The sequence below is a fragment of the Anopheles gambiae genome, chromosome 2 (genome assembly GCF_943734735.2).
Source record: "Anopheles gambiae chromosome 2, idAnoGambNW_F1_1, whole genome shotgun sequence".
NCBI classification, from domain to species: Eukaryota; Metazoa; Arthropoda; class Insecta; order Diptera; family Culicidae; genus Anopheles; species Anopheles gambiae.
The window spans coordinates 37,905,192-37,917,738 of NC_064601.1; the positions used below are offsets into that span (position 1 = coordinate 37,905,192).

Here is a 12,547-nt window from a genome sequence, read left to right on the forward strand (position 1 = left end):
CTATCTCACTGATCATACTGTTCTTTCAACTCAAAAGCGCTTACGAAACCAATCTCATCTCATGTATGATCGATGTGCCTACCGAACCGGACCCGAAGACAATTGATGATCTTCGCCAAAGAAAATGTCCAGTGATTATAAATGAGAAATTGTGCAACCCAAAACCATTTCGCGAGCTATTTGGGGAATTGTTGCTCGTAACGGACAATGGATCTACTCCAATAACTGATGTAGCTGTTTTGGTTAGTCAAACTGATTTGCGTGTACTGATGAAAGATGTTTCGAATATCGATCCTATAAGTGCAAAACCACGTTACGTTCCCCTTGAAGAAACAGTACTTGAAAGAATGCCATTTTTCTACTTTCGTGACAAATGTCTTTTGCAGCATGACTTTAGTAAATATCGGCGATCTGTATTTGAGGCTGGATTACAACAATTTTGGAGAGAAACAATTATAGCAAAGCAGGATAGGAAATGGATGGTGTATATGGTACAAAATAGAAATATCTCCCAACAAACTGTCCGAAGCAGTGCGCTGGAACCAGTATTCATCGGCATTATCCTTATGTGGGTGGCTGCACTATGCGTGTTTGTTTGTGAACTTTTAATCTTTTACTCTGCAAAGTGGTACAAGTCTATTAAAACTATTAAAGAATAGTTTAAAATACTCTTTCAAAACTATTGATTTCATGATGTACTTTGTTTTGATTGAATACTACCAAAACCAGGAATATAAATCTACGAAGTAGTTCTTAAAAGTATCTCTCCCATCCATGTAGACACCCGACACCATGATCCAACCATCGTGCTCGCAATGCCTAACTGGGAGCCGCTGTCGAACACCCTCTTGATGGAGCTTGAGTCCAGCATCCTAATAATATCACCAACTATCACATCGAGCTAGCCTTCGCCAACTTCATTGTACGCTATGTGTGTAGTCCAACGATCGGCAAAGTGCGGCTCGCAAGCCGCATGCGGCTATTTGATATCGAGATGGCTCTTAACAGTTATATATATTTCATAGATCATCAACACATTTTTGCTCTTGGTATGATAATTTGACTCTTCACGTGAAACTCTACGAACATTATTGTAGAATTTGGCTCTTTCAGTCGTAAAGTTTGCCAACCGCCGGTGTAGTTCATAGTGTGCACGATTTTCCGTCACAATGCGTCTATGAAGGTTCAATATCTAAATAAAATACTTATTCAAGTTGAAAACACACTATCAATCTATAGTAGCCTATATTCAATGCATATCGTAGCAAGTGGTTAGTGCATCTATACACAAGCTCCTGAGTGATGGCGAATACGAGGAATATACAAGACAGAACTATGTTTATGGTATCAACCATTTTGTTGCAAAGGCCACAAACTTACAATCAATGGAAAATTATCGTATGATAATTATGTCCCTTGAGGTATTCTAGGTATTATTTCACAGGGCCTTCATTTCTCTTCGCTCAGTTGAAATTGAATTCCCAAATGACTGGAAAATATATTAAAATGTGTATTCTCTGCTAAAACCACTTTTTTCAGGTACAGTCCATTCGCATGTTACGTATTTTATAAGATTGATAAGATTGAGTTTCCAAACATCGCTTTTTATGTCAAAATAATTTAATATACGAATAATTTGAAGAAAAAAAAAAGATTTTCAGACACCCAATAATATTGATAAAAAGAAATTGATTTAGTATGTTTCTCAACTTCGCTAAAATATATATATATATATATATATATATATATATATATATATATATATATATATATATATATATATATATATATATATATATATATATATATATATATATATTTTAAAAATTTCAGTAAAATAAGATTTATTCCACTACTTTTGTATCAAAACGGTACAACGAAAAACAGTACATAATTTATTGATAGAGCAATCCAATGATGAGTGAAGATAATCTACTGCAATTAAATACAATTCCTAATTACACAACTCAACCGCACTTCGAATTATTATGGTGTTCGCTCGTCCTCAGAAACGGTCGCGTCAAACAGAATTCGTGTAATATGCGTCCACTATGCAGTGTTAAAGATGCGTTACTTCGTTTATGAACGCGCCCCTAGCATTCACGGTTGAATGCCCATGAATCAGTGTGTTAAAAATACACACCACTACTGCAACGGAGGCCGCTAGACGCACACACGAGCGTTCGTAAGGGTCGTGTTTGTTATCAGACAGAAAACAGCAAGTGCCGTGCACGCGTACAGCAACGACGGTAGTATTGTGTGAACCGTGACCAAGCGCAGTTGCAATTGGCAGTATGAGCAACGACGAGAAGTATGTGTTCTACGGGGGATCGTTGGAGGAACCGATCGAGGCCGGCTGTCATTCGCTGGGCGAGCTGATCATCAAGCGTCTGAAGGAGAATGGGGATGGAATAGCGTTCGTAAGTTCATAGATAATTGGCGCAGCGTTCAGCGAGTGGAACGTGTAGCAGTCTTTTCTAAGGGATCTCTCTCTCTTTGTCTCTGTATTTTTCTCTCTCACTCGTTTTCTCCACTCACGCAGATCGATGGCGTAACGGACGAAAAGTTTACGTACGCCGATGTGCTGGAACGCTCCGTTCGGCTGGCAAACCGGTTCCACCGGCTGGGCATCAAAAAGGACACGGTGGTGGCGGTGATGTGCGAGAATCGGATCGAACTGCCCATCGTGTCGTTTGCGGCTACGTATTTACGAGCAATACCGATCCTGCTTAATCCGGGCTACACCGCCACCGAGCTGGCGCATGTGCTGAAGTACAGCCAGCCGCGCGCTATCTTCGCCTCCCCGCTCGCAATGGCCACCCTGCAGCCGCTCCTGCGCACGGTACCGTCTATCAAGCTGACCGTACTGTTCGGCGACAAGAAGCCGCACCCGAAGGTGACACTGTTCAGCGAGCTGTTCGATCGCAATCGAGCGCAGTACATCAGCTTCACGCCGCAGCCGGCCAAACTGCCCGATCAGGTCGGCCTGATGGTGCTGTCTTCCGGGACGACCGGCCTGCCAAAGGCGGTCCAGCTAACGCACCACAACATCATGTGCGTGCTGGCGTACATGCGCGAGAATGCCAGTGTCATCCCGTTCGAGCAGATCTCGCTCGGACTGCTGCCCTTCTTTCACGTGTACGGCTACATGGTGCTAATGCACTCGCTCATCAACAAGCGGGTGGTCGTATCGCTACCCCGCTTCGAGCCGACCCTGTTCCTGTCGACGATACAGAAGTACCGCGTGACGATCGCCTCCCTGGCGCCGCCGCTGATGGTGTTTCTCGCAAAACACCCGCTAGTCGACAAGTACGATCTGAGCTCGCTGGTCTTCATCGGTTGCGGGGCAGCTCCGCTCAGCAAGGAGCTCGAGCTGGCCGTGATGAAGCGCCTGCCGCACCTGCAGATGATACTGGTCGGGTATGGGTTGAGCGAAACGTCGCTCGGCGTTACGACGCGTGCCTCGGACGTGCACGGCAGCGTCGGCAAGGTGAATAAGCTCAGCTGGCTGAAGGTGGTCGATGTGAAGACGGGTCGCACCCTCGGTCCGCATCAAACGGGCGAGATCTGCGTGAAGGGTCCGCTCGTGATGAAGGGCTACCTGCACAATGAGCGCGAAACGCGCGCCATGATCGACCGGGACGGATGGCTGCACACCGGCGACACGGGCTACTTCGATGAGGACGAAAACTTTTACATCGTCGATCGCATCAAGGATCTGATCAAGTACAAGGGCTTCCAGGTGCCGCCGGCCGAGGTCGAGGCGGTGCTGCTAACGCATCCGGGCATCAAGGACTGTGCGGTGGTCGGTCGGCCAGATGCTGCCGCCGGTCAGCTGCCGGTTGCGTTTGTGGTGCTGCAGCCGGGCGCCAAGCTGACCGAGCCCGAGGTACAGCAGTACGTGGCGGAACGGTTGTCCAAGCAGAAGCAGCTGCACGGCGGCGTGCGATTCGTGCACGAAATTCCCAAAACGGCTAGCGGGAAGATTTTACGCCGCGAGCTGGTAGCGCTGTTCCCGAAGGCAAAGCTTTAAATCAAGCAGAGAGCGAAAGTTGACGCGTCATGCTGATAAAAGTGGATCATAATCGTAAACGTAAGTCAATAAATGGGTGACGGGAAGGGGAAGGTAGTGCGAACAGCAAATAAACAATTGTTTTGCCATGCTGTATCACGACAACGATAAGGTAGCATCAACGTAGCAGGGGGCTGTTGGTGATATTTGATAACGCACAAGTGCTGGTTCATTGGACGTAGTTTTTGGCTATTTCTTGCTTACAGTTTTTTAGTGTTGCTTCAGTAAAATAAGATAATTGCGTATACGTAAATGCCAGCTTAAGATTGTAAGAAGCTAGACGAAGTATACTAAATCTTAATAAAATACGCAAGAGATCAATTCGCCATTCAACAGCTGCTTGATCAAAAATGAATTTATGCAAGCCCTAAACAATGAGCTGATCTTCTTATCATACACATTACGAACGCTAATTTGATAACAACACAGATGTAAGCAATAATGAAGGCTTGCGAATCATTCCACACAAAAATCGTCGAAAATGTACCAAAAGCATGAATAACCATGCACAAACAAACACGAAGAGAGCCACAAGTATCGCTCACGGTGCAAACAATTTAATCTTGCCACTGTTACAAAACCATCCCCCCAGATGGCGATGAACGCACAAGGCAGGCCATTCAGACGCAATTGATAAGTCGCGATGGAACAGGCAGCATCCGAGCGGTTCGTGCTGTACGGTGGTGATCTGCGCAACAGCATCGAGGCTGGGTGCAATTCGGTGGGCGAGCTGATCGTAAAACGACTGAACCGCAATGGGGATGAAGTGGCACTGGTAAATCATATTCCTCTGGTTTAGATATTATTTACACATTGCTTCTTCGTTTTAATACTTCTTGCCCTTCTTTGATCCTTCCATAGATCGATGGTGTTTCGGGAGCAACGCTCACGTACCACCAGATACTGGCCCGTTCCCTCAAGCTGGCCAATCGTTTCCATCGGCTCGGCATCAAGCGTAACAGTGTCGTTGGCATCTGCAGCGAAAATAGTGTCCAGTTTCCGATCATTACGTTCGCCACGCTGATGCTGGGCGGAACGGTGCTACCCATCAACTACGGCTACAGTGAGGTGGAGTTGCAGCATGTCTTACAGCTAACCAAACCGATCGCTCTGTTCGCCTCGGAGCAACCGCTGCAGAAGATCGTAACGATACGTAATGTTCTTCCCTCTGTGAAGCTGCTCGTTTCACTCGGCAAGCAACGTCCGTCGCGTGGAAATGCTCTGCTGGAAGATTTCTTCGACAACAGCCCACCGGGAAGCTTGCACAGCTTCACGCCCCAGCCCGTGCCGCTCAAGCAGCAAGTCGCCGTCATGGTAATGTCCTCGGGGACGACGGTGATGGCGTACCAGGCGGAAGATCCGCGCTACACCGAGCTGCCCGTACCGGTGCGCGTGCTGGGCCTGTTGCCGTTCTACCACGTGTTTGGCTTTATGCTTTCGCTCAACATCTGCCTGAACAAGGTGCCGATGGTAGTGTTGCCCCGCTTCGAGCCGGACCTATTTCTGCGCACCATCCAGAACCATCGTATCACGATGGCGAGCCTCGTTCCGCCGCTCGTTGTCTTCCTGGCGAAAAGCCCGCTCACGCAGGGCTATGATTTGAGCTCACTGCATGCGCTGCTTTGCGGGGCCGCTCCGTTAAGCCGAGAGATAGAGGAACTCGTCCAATCGCGTCTACCGAATGTGCAAACGGTCCGCACCGGGTACGGTATGAGCGAAACGTCGCTCGGCGTAATATCGCGCATGAACGATAAGGTCGGTTCAGTAGGGAAGGTACACAAGACGACGTACGTGAAGGTGGTGGATCTGGAGACGGGCTGTGCGCTCGGTCCGAACCAGACGGGCGAGATCTGCGTCAAGGGTCCGTTGGTGATGAAGGGCTACCTGCACAACGATCGTGCCACAGGGGAAATAATCGATGCGGACGGTTGGTTGCATACCGGCGACGTTGGGTATTATGATGAGGAGCAGGATTTTTTCATCGTGGACCGAATCAAGGATCTAATCAAGTACAAGGGCTTCCAAGTGCCGCCAGCCGAGCTGGAGGATGTACTGCTTAGCCATCGGCAGGTACGGGACTGTGCCGTCATCGGTGTACCGGACGAGATGGCCGGTGAACTACCGGCTGCTTTCGTAGTGCTACAGGCTGGGGAAAGCGTTACCGCGAACGAAATTGAAAGGTATGTGGCGTCGAAACTGTCTCCCCAAAAGCAGCTACGAGGCGGTGTCTTTTTCGTGGACGAAATACCCAAAACGGGCAGTGGTAAGATTTTGCGCCGTCAGCTTCGAGACGCATTGATGAAGCGGAAAGCCAAGCTGTGATATCTTGATTCTAAAGACACAGTTTCGCTAAGTTTTGTTAAAATGACTTGTAAAAAAAGTAATAGAAATCGTCATCCTCCAATGGGCAAACATAGTAACAATTTCAACTCAATGTTTAATGATTTCCACTTCGACACCGCTAAACGAATTTAATGTCACCCATTAGCAGTGGTTTCCACAGAACCATTTTAAATATCCCATGAACACCTTCATGGTCGATTTGAGTTTCATTTGGAGCGCCAAGCTTGAGCTATTGCACTGCTTCCGAAAGGCGCTTGACGCAATTGCTTCCAACTTCCAGAACTGGGATAATAAAACCAAGAAATTAATTCACCATAAAACACGAATGGGAAAGGTTTAAGTGCTGTTTTACACCGACCAATCGTCACGCTAGTGTCCTTTTCCATTTTGCTTTTTTTTAATTTGGTGTCTTTTAGCTCATTCCTCTCCGTCCAGGGTGGGTGAGCTACTTGTCAATTCCTCCCAAGGATTTTTTTGTTGTTGTTGTATTTCTTGCGGTCCAATCCGAAACGGTTCATCGAAAGCTTGCCACATTATTCGGAAAAGGAATTTTAATTTTGAAGGGATAATGAATTCACGGAATATTCTGAATAATCCCCCCCGTGGAACCGAAATACACACACACGCGCGCACACTGACACAAAATATGCTATGGACACATTCAACGCATCGCGGTTGTGTTTTGTTGAGCTTCTTTTTAGCATCGCCATAATCGTCCGATTCGAGGGATGAACCACCGCAGCTTAGAGATTGAGAGCAAAAGGAAGAGCTCGTGCCGGAGGATTTGGTGGTTATTTCTATTAGAGGACATTTCCAAGAGCGACAACAACAAAAACACATTTCCCGTGGCATCTAGCTTTTCCCTTCGTAAGACCAGTCCCATCAAAGAATCAATTTCACTAATTAACTGTAAAACATCCGGCCATCTCTGCATCGTCGACTGGCCGGGACCATACCGGAACCGGAAAGTATAAGAAGTAACATAAAAATGGTAAACAAAAAAACCCCCTCACAACCAAAAACGCTTTGAGCTGGATTTGTAGCGCAGTTAGTTTTCACCTAACAGAAGTTGAAAGCTACGATGCTACTACGGGCAATGGCAGATAATTTGTGACCATGTCAACACAGGGGTCAGTTTTTTTTTTTGCAAAATCCACCACAGCTCGGTAAATAATTATCTCACTCGCACTGGCGTAAATCGTAAGCTACACCGAACGCTTCAGCCTTTGTGAGAAGCTTTCAACGAAATTAAATCTACCGTACAATGTATTTTGGTTTCCGAATATTCGTGTGGATCAGCGAAGAATATGCTCAGTTGCAAATGCGAGCTGCGGTAAGCCGTAGCAAGAATTTCACAAAGTTTGTGAAGTGTAATTTGGTTTTGGTGAGATTATAACCACTGAAAATGTACCAATCGGAGGTAATAACATTTACAGACAGGCTTCATATGCTCCTCATCTTATCTGTAATTTGTAAAGTATTTATCATCAGAAAGAGGTTATCTTGCAGCAATGACGAGCTACTTTTGTAAAACGAATATCAGCTTCACAGCAGCTATCTATTTTGTGTGCATACCCGCTTTCTTTCCCAGACAAAGATAATTTTCCAATAGGTGTTATTTCTGTATTTACTTTTTTAATAACTAATAAAAGAGCATAAATCACTTCTCAGCCTCAACAAGCACGCTCCCTGCTTCTTTCCTTTTCTCCAGACTTCTAAACGCGTTGAGAAAGCATCATCTACATACACTCTCCCGGCTATTACCATCTCTTGCTCACTTCTTTATCAACATACCGGACAGATAACGGTAGAACTGCGCCATTGTACATCTCCATAATGCTTCTCGACGCGCAGTATCAATCCAACCGTACACCACCATGCAACAACCCGCAGCCGCCGATGAATCGTTCATCGTTCGTGGCCCTCCAGCACCGGCTGATCTTACGCTAGGTGCCCATTCACTCGGTCAACTGTTTCTCAAAGTTTTGCAGAAAACTCCACACAGCGTTGCGCTTGTAGATGGAGTTACGGGTAGGGAGTATGCGTATCATGAGGTGCTCCAAATTGCCCTACAACTGGCGGCCTATTTGCACGATCACAACATTCAACGCGGCGATGTAGTGGCAATTGTGGCCGAGAACCGATACGAGTACCCGGTCACGGTGATTGCCCTGTTCCTGGTTGGGGCGACCGTTGCACTGTTCAATCCCAGCTACACTACACGTAAGTCACTCTCCACTCAACTCAATGCATCGATACGGTATGCTAAGATGTTTGTATCATTTTCCGATCCTGCAGGTGAACTGGTGCATGCCCTAAATGTGGCCCGTCCGAAGCTTGTGTTTGTTTCATCGTTAGCGAGAGGATCGCTGCTGAAGGCGAGTCAAACGGTCAAACAGCCGCTGTTAAACGTTATCTCCTACGATGCACTCGAACGCGGCACCAGCTTTGCGCACTGTTTACAGCGATCAAGCAAACGGTTCACAGTCGCGTCTATTCAGCCCATGTCGGTAGAGATAGCCGAGGAAGTGGCAATCATCGTCATGTCTTCCGGTACGACAGGCCTACCGAAGGGTGTACTCATCACACACCGGAACGTTATGGCTACGATGGCTAACGTGCGGGATGCACTGGACAAGGGACTGTCACTGCACTGCAGTCTCGATGTGCTACCCTGGTTCCATGTAGCCGGTGGTATCTCCATGCTCAGCTGGCTAGGTGCTAATCTCACCGTGGTGTATCTGCCCCGGTTCGAGCCACGGACCTACCTTCGCTGTATCGAGCGGTACCGTCCAAGCTTCCTCAACATGGTGCCCCCAATCGTGGTCTTTCTGGCGAAGCATCCGGCCGTGCTCGAGTATGATCTGACATCGGTGCAAACGATCGCCTGTGGAGCGGCCCCGCTGAGCCGGGAAGTAGAGCAGCTGATCAACGAGCGGTTACCGGGCATCCGCATCCGCCAGGGCTATGGGATGAGCGAGACTACGCAAGCGATCACGTTCTACGATCGCGACACACTTAAGCCGGGCAGCATTGGCACGGTGCGTGCTGGTCAAATGGGTAAGGTGGTGGACGTTGAGACGGGACGCGCCCTCGGTCCTAACCAGCAGGGTGAGCTGTGCTTTAAGGGTTCCTTAATCATGAAGGGTTACATCGGAGCCGAGCGTGTTATCGACGCGGACGGTTGGCTGCACACCGGCGACATCGGGTACTACGATAGCGATGGAGACTTTTTCATCGTCGATAGGCTGAAGGAGCTGATCAAATACAAAGCGTTTCAGGTGCCACCGGCCGAACTGGAGGCCGTGCTGCTAACGAACCCGGGCGTCAAGGATTGTGCCGTCGTTGGAAAGGCCGACGAGCGTGCGGGTGAGCTGCCGCTTGCATTTGTGGTACCGACTGAGGGTATACCAGTAACTGAAGAACAGCTTATTCAATATGTTGACGAAAGGGTTTCAAATGAGAAACGGCTTCGTGGTGGTGTACGCTTCGTAGAAGAGATCCCGAAGACGGCGAGTGGTAAAATTTTGAGGCGCACGTTGCGTGAGTTGACAAATCAACGAGCAAAGCTGTGAAGCTATTACTTCATTACGTTACATTTGAATACTGTATCAATTGATGATTTCCGTGAAAAAAATTATTCAAATGACGCTAGTTTATTATTGCTGGAAAATGCATGCGTAGTCGCGTAGTGGTGACAAACCAGTCAATGTGTCACCAGACAGGTATATCTAATTAAGCTGGCCTTGATATTATTGCTATTAGTAAAAGAATATTTTCAAACTGAATGTTAAGAGGCAAACGTTAAAGACTTAAAACAATTTTCCGAAAAAGATACTCGAGATGACAATTGATTAGAGAAAGGTTTTTCTCACGATTCAGCACATACAGTTTTAAATTTTAGCCAAAATATCTGTTTAAAAGGAATTTTCTTAGCTGGTTTTAAATAAGGAGAATATTCCAAGCAACTATGCAGAATGAAACTTGTGAAAGAGGACATATTTCAGTATCTAGTATTTTATTGAGTAGATAATTTATCCTAACCTATTTGACAGAGTTTGTGTAAAGTCTTGTACGAGAAAGTACTTTTTATTCAATGTGAATAACTAATGACTATGATCAACGAATAATTTAAATAAAATTTATTAAAGTTAAACAAATGTATGTATTGATTAAAAAAAACTTGAAGCATATTGAATAACATTCTACAGCGAATGTGAACGCTATAATCCATACTTACCCAATTGCAAAGCACACCGAAACAGCTTTTTGCCAATCCATAGAATGCTTTACACTAATACCGACAGCATCCTATTCGGCCATCGATCGATGATAGCACAGATACCAAAAAAAAGAACGAGCTTGGGAACGTATTCAGAACCATCGCCCCGTTGTTCAATCGAAGAGTACTTCCAGCTGCAGCATGTACGGGGAAAAAGTGTACACAAAACAGGTACACCGTACACACCTAAACTGAACCGGCAAATTTTCATCATAAAGTACACTCTGCACGACGAGCGAATGCTAACATTCATCCACTCCGCTACGAACTACGATGCAAGATGACGGCCAAGTCTGTGGCAGGCATTTCGGAGCGGACTTGCAGTGTCTGGCTGTGCACAAATAATCATTCAATTAGTCTGATTAGGTTTCGTTCGATCAATCGATCGATCAGTTTCAGCTCTTCGTCCTGAGCTGTTCGAACGCGACCGCTCCCGTCTGAGGCAAAAGAGAACAACCGGTAAGAACTTTTCTCCTCTTTGCTTTTGTATATTCATGTTCTATTTGTATGGCTTTTTCCTCAAATCTCTTCACACCACAATAAAGTTTTGAAAATTGGAAAACAGGTGCCATGCTCGTGCCAGCACAGAACCTATAATCCTTTCCTGCTTTGGCTGCCTCCTGCCGGACAGGCATCAAACACTCACCGTCCGGATATACCTGCGAGGGATGAACATCCTCCTTCTCGTTCAACGTGTTCCTATCGGCCAGCAGATCGAATTTATCGTAAAGTGAAGCGAAAAATTACCTTAGTATAGAAAATGCATCGACTTTGCCGGACTTTTACCGGTTCAGCCACGGTGAAGATGACCGCCCGAAAGGGTAGTTTGCTCGTGCGATGAGCAATATACAAATCCGATAAAGGTCATGTGTGTATGTATCTGTGTGTTCGTTTCGGTGTGAACTAAATGCAACTTACGATGTGCAATGGGGCAAACTTCGTCACGCAGTGTAGACGGCAGGTGATGGATAAAGTTTACCACACGCACCCCACGCTTTTAGGATTAGGATGCATCGGTTCCATCACCCTTATTCCTTTCCATACCCACATCCTTTTTAGGAGGACATCCAGAGTGCCTCAGATAGACATCGAAATTGTTGTAGGCCTAGCCTGACTTCGGGTAATATGCCGCCAACTCTTGGCAGCGCAATAACCAGTAGTATGCAGAAATGAAGAACGAGACGCCTGCCTGACGCCTTGATGTGATGGACCTGAAGCCCATGGGAACCGTTTTTGCGTGTTTTTTTTTTTTTTTGCATGAAGTGAAAGATCCAAGCTGAGCTGGTAGCACGGTGTGTTCGCTCACACTCTCACAGCACAAGGGAGACGTTTCTCTATGGACGAATCGGGAAAGGACCAATATCGGAAGCGGCACGCAAAACCCGGTACCCGGCGGGAGACCGGTCGGTCGGTGAAACATCTATAATCCTGCTCATAAATATTCAAAACATTTGTAGCGCAAACCACCGCCAGCCGAAGGTGTGCCATGACCATGGAGCGATGCGAACGTTTGTGTAGTTGTGTGATAGTATAAATGGCACTAGTAGTAGCACCTGTTTCTTAGCTAATACTCCTACCAACACCATTACTACTACTATTACTACTACTACTATTACAGCCGGTGGGAAAGAATTGCCTCTTTACCTGCAGGTAGGACCATGATTAGGACCGAGAATTACCTGGCACGAAGAAACGACCGAACGCAAATAGTCCCGCGTCACGGTTTCACGGGTACTACGCGAAAGCTTCACGGTGCGGAAAACTGTGCGAATAGGATGGAGAATTGCCGATGCTGATGTTGTCTCACCGCCCGAAGATGAAAGCTTGCAAGGGAAACGGCGCCCAACCTG

At 46.7% G+C, this 12,547-nt stretch overlaps 3 protein-coding genes across 3 annotated transcripts; all 3 read left to right on the forward strand.

The window, feature by feature from the left end:
- The first annotated feature begins 2,015 nt into the window (after window positions 1-2,015).
- On the forward strand, window positions 2,016-4,405 carry LOC11176154 (uncharacterized). The gene is made up of 2 exons (XM_003436442.2): window positions 2,016-2,420; window positions 2,543-4,405. Exons 1-2 carry the CDS (start codon window positions 2,295-2,297, stop codon window positions 4,031-4,033), a joined length of 1,617 nt encoding a protein of 538 aa, XP_003436490.1. The 5' UTR covers window positions 2,016-2,294; the 3' UTR covers window positions 4,034-4,405.
- A 142-nt stretch (window positions 4,406-4,547) lies between these two features.
- On the forward strand, window positions 4,548-8,098 carry LOC3290850 (uncharacterized). The gene is made up of 2 exons (XM_560023.5): window positions 4,548-4,847; window positions 4,934-8,098. The coding sequence occupies exons 1-2, from the start codon at window positions 4,716-4,718 to the stop codon at window positions 6,392-6,394; spliced, it is 1,593 nt and encodes a 530-aa protein (XP_560023.5). The 5' UTR covers window positions 4,548-4,715; the 3' UTR covers window positions 6,395-8,098.
- A 32-nt stretch (window positions 8,099-8,130) lies between these two features.
- LOC5667416 (uncharacterized) lies at window positions 8,131-10,203 on the forward strand. Its single transcript, XM_001688151.3, has 2 exons — window positions 8,131-8,638; window positions 8,714-10,203. The coding sequence occupies exons 1-2, from the start codon at window positions 8,293-8,295 to the stop codon at window positions 9,988-9,990; spliced, it is 1,623 nt and encodes a 540-aa protein (XP_001688203.3). The 5' UTR covers window positions 8,131-8,292; the 3' UTR covers window positions 9,991-10,203.
- Window positions 10,204-12,547: the final 2,344 nt, after the last annotated feature.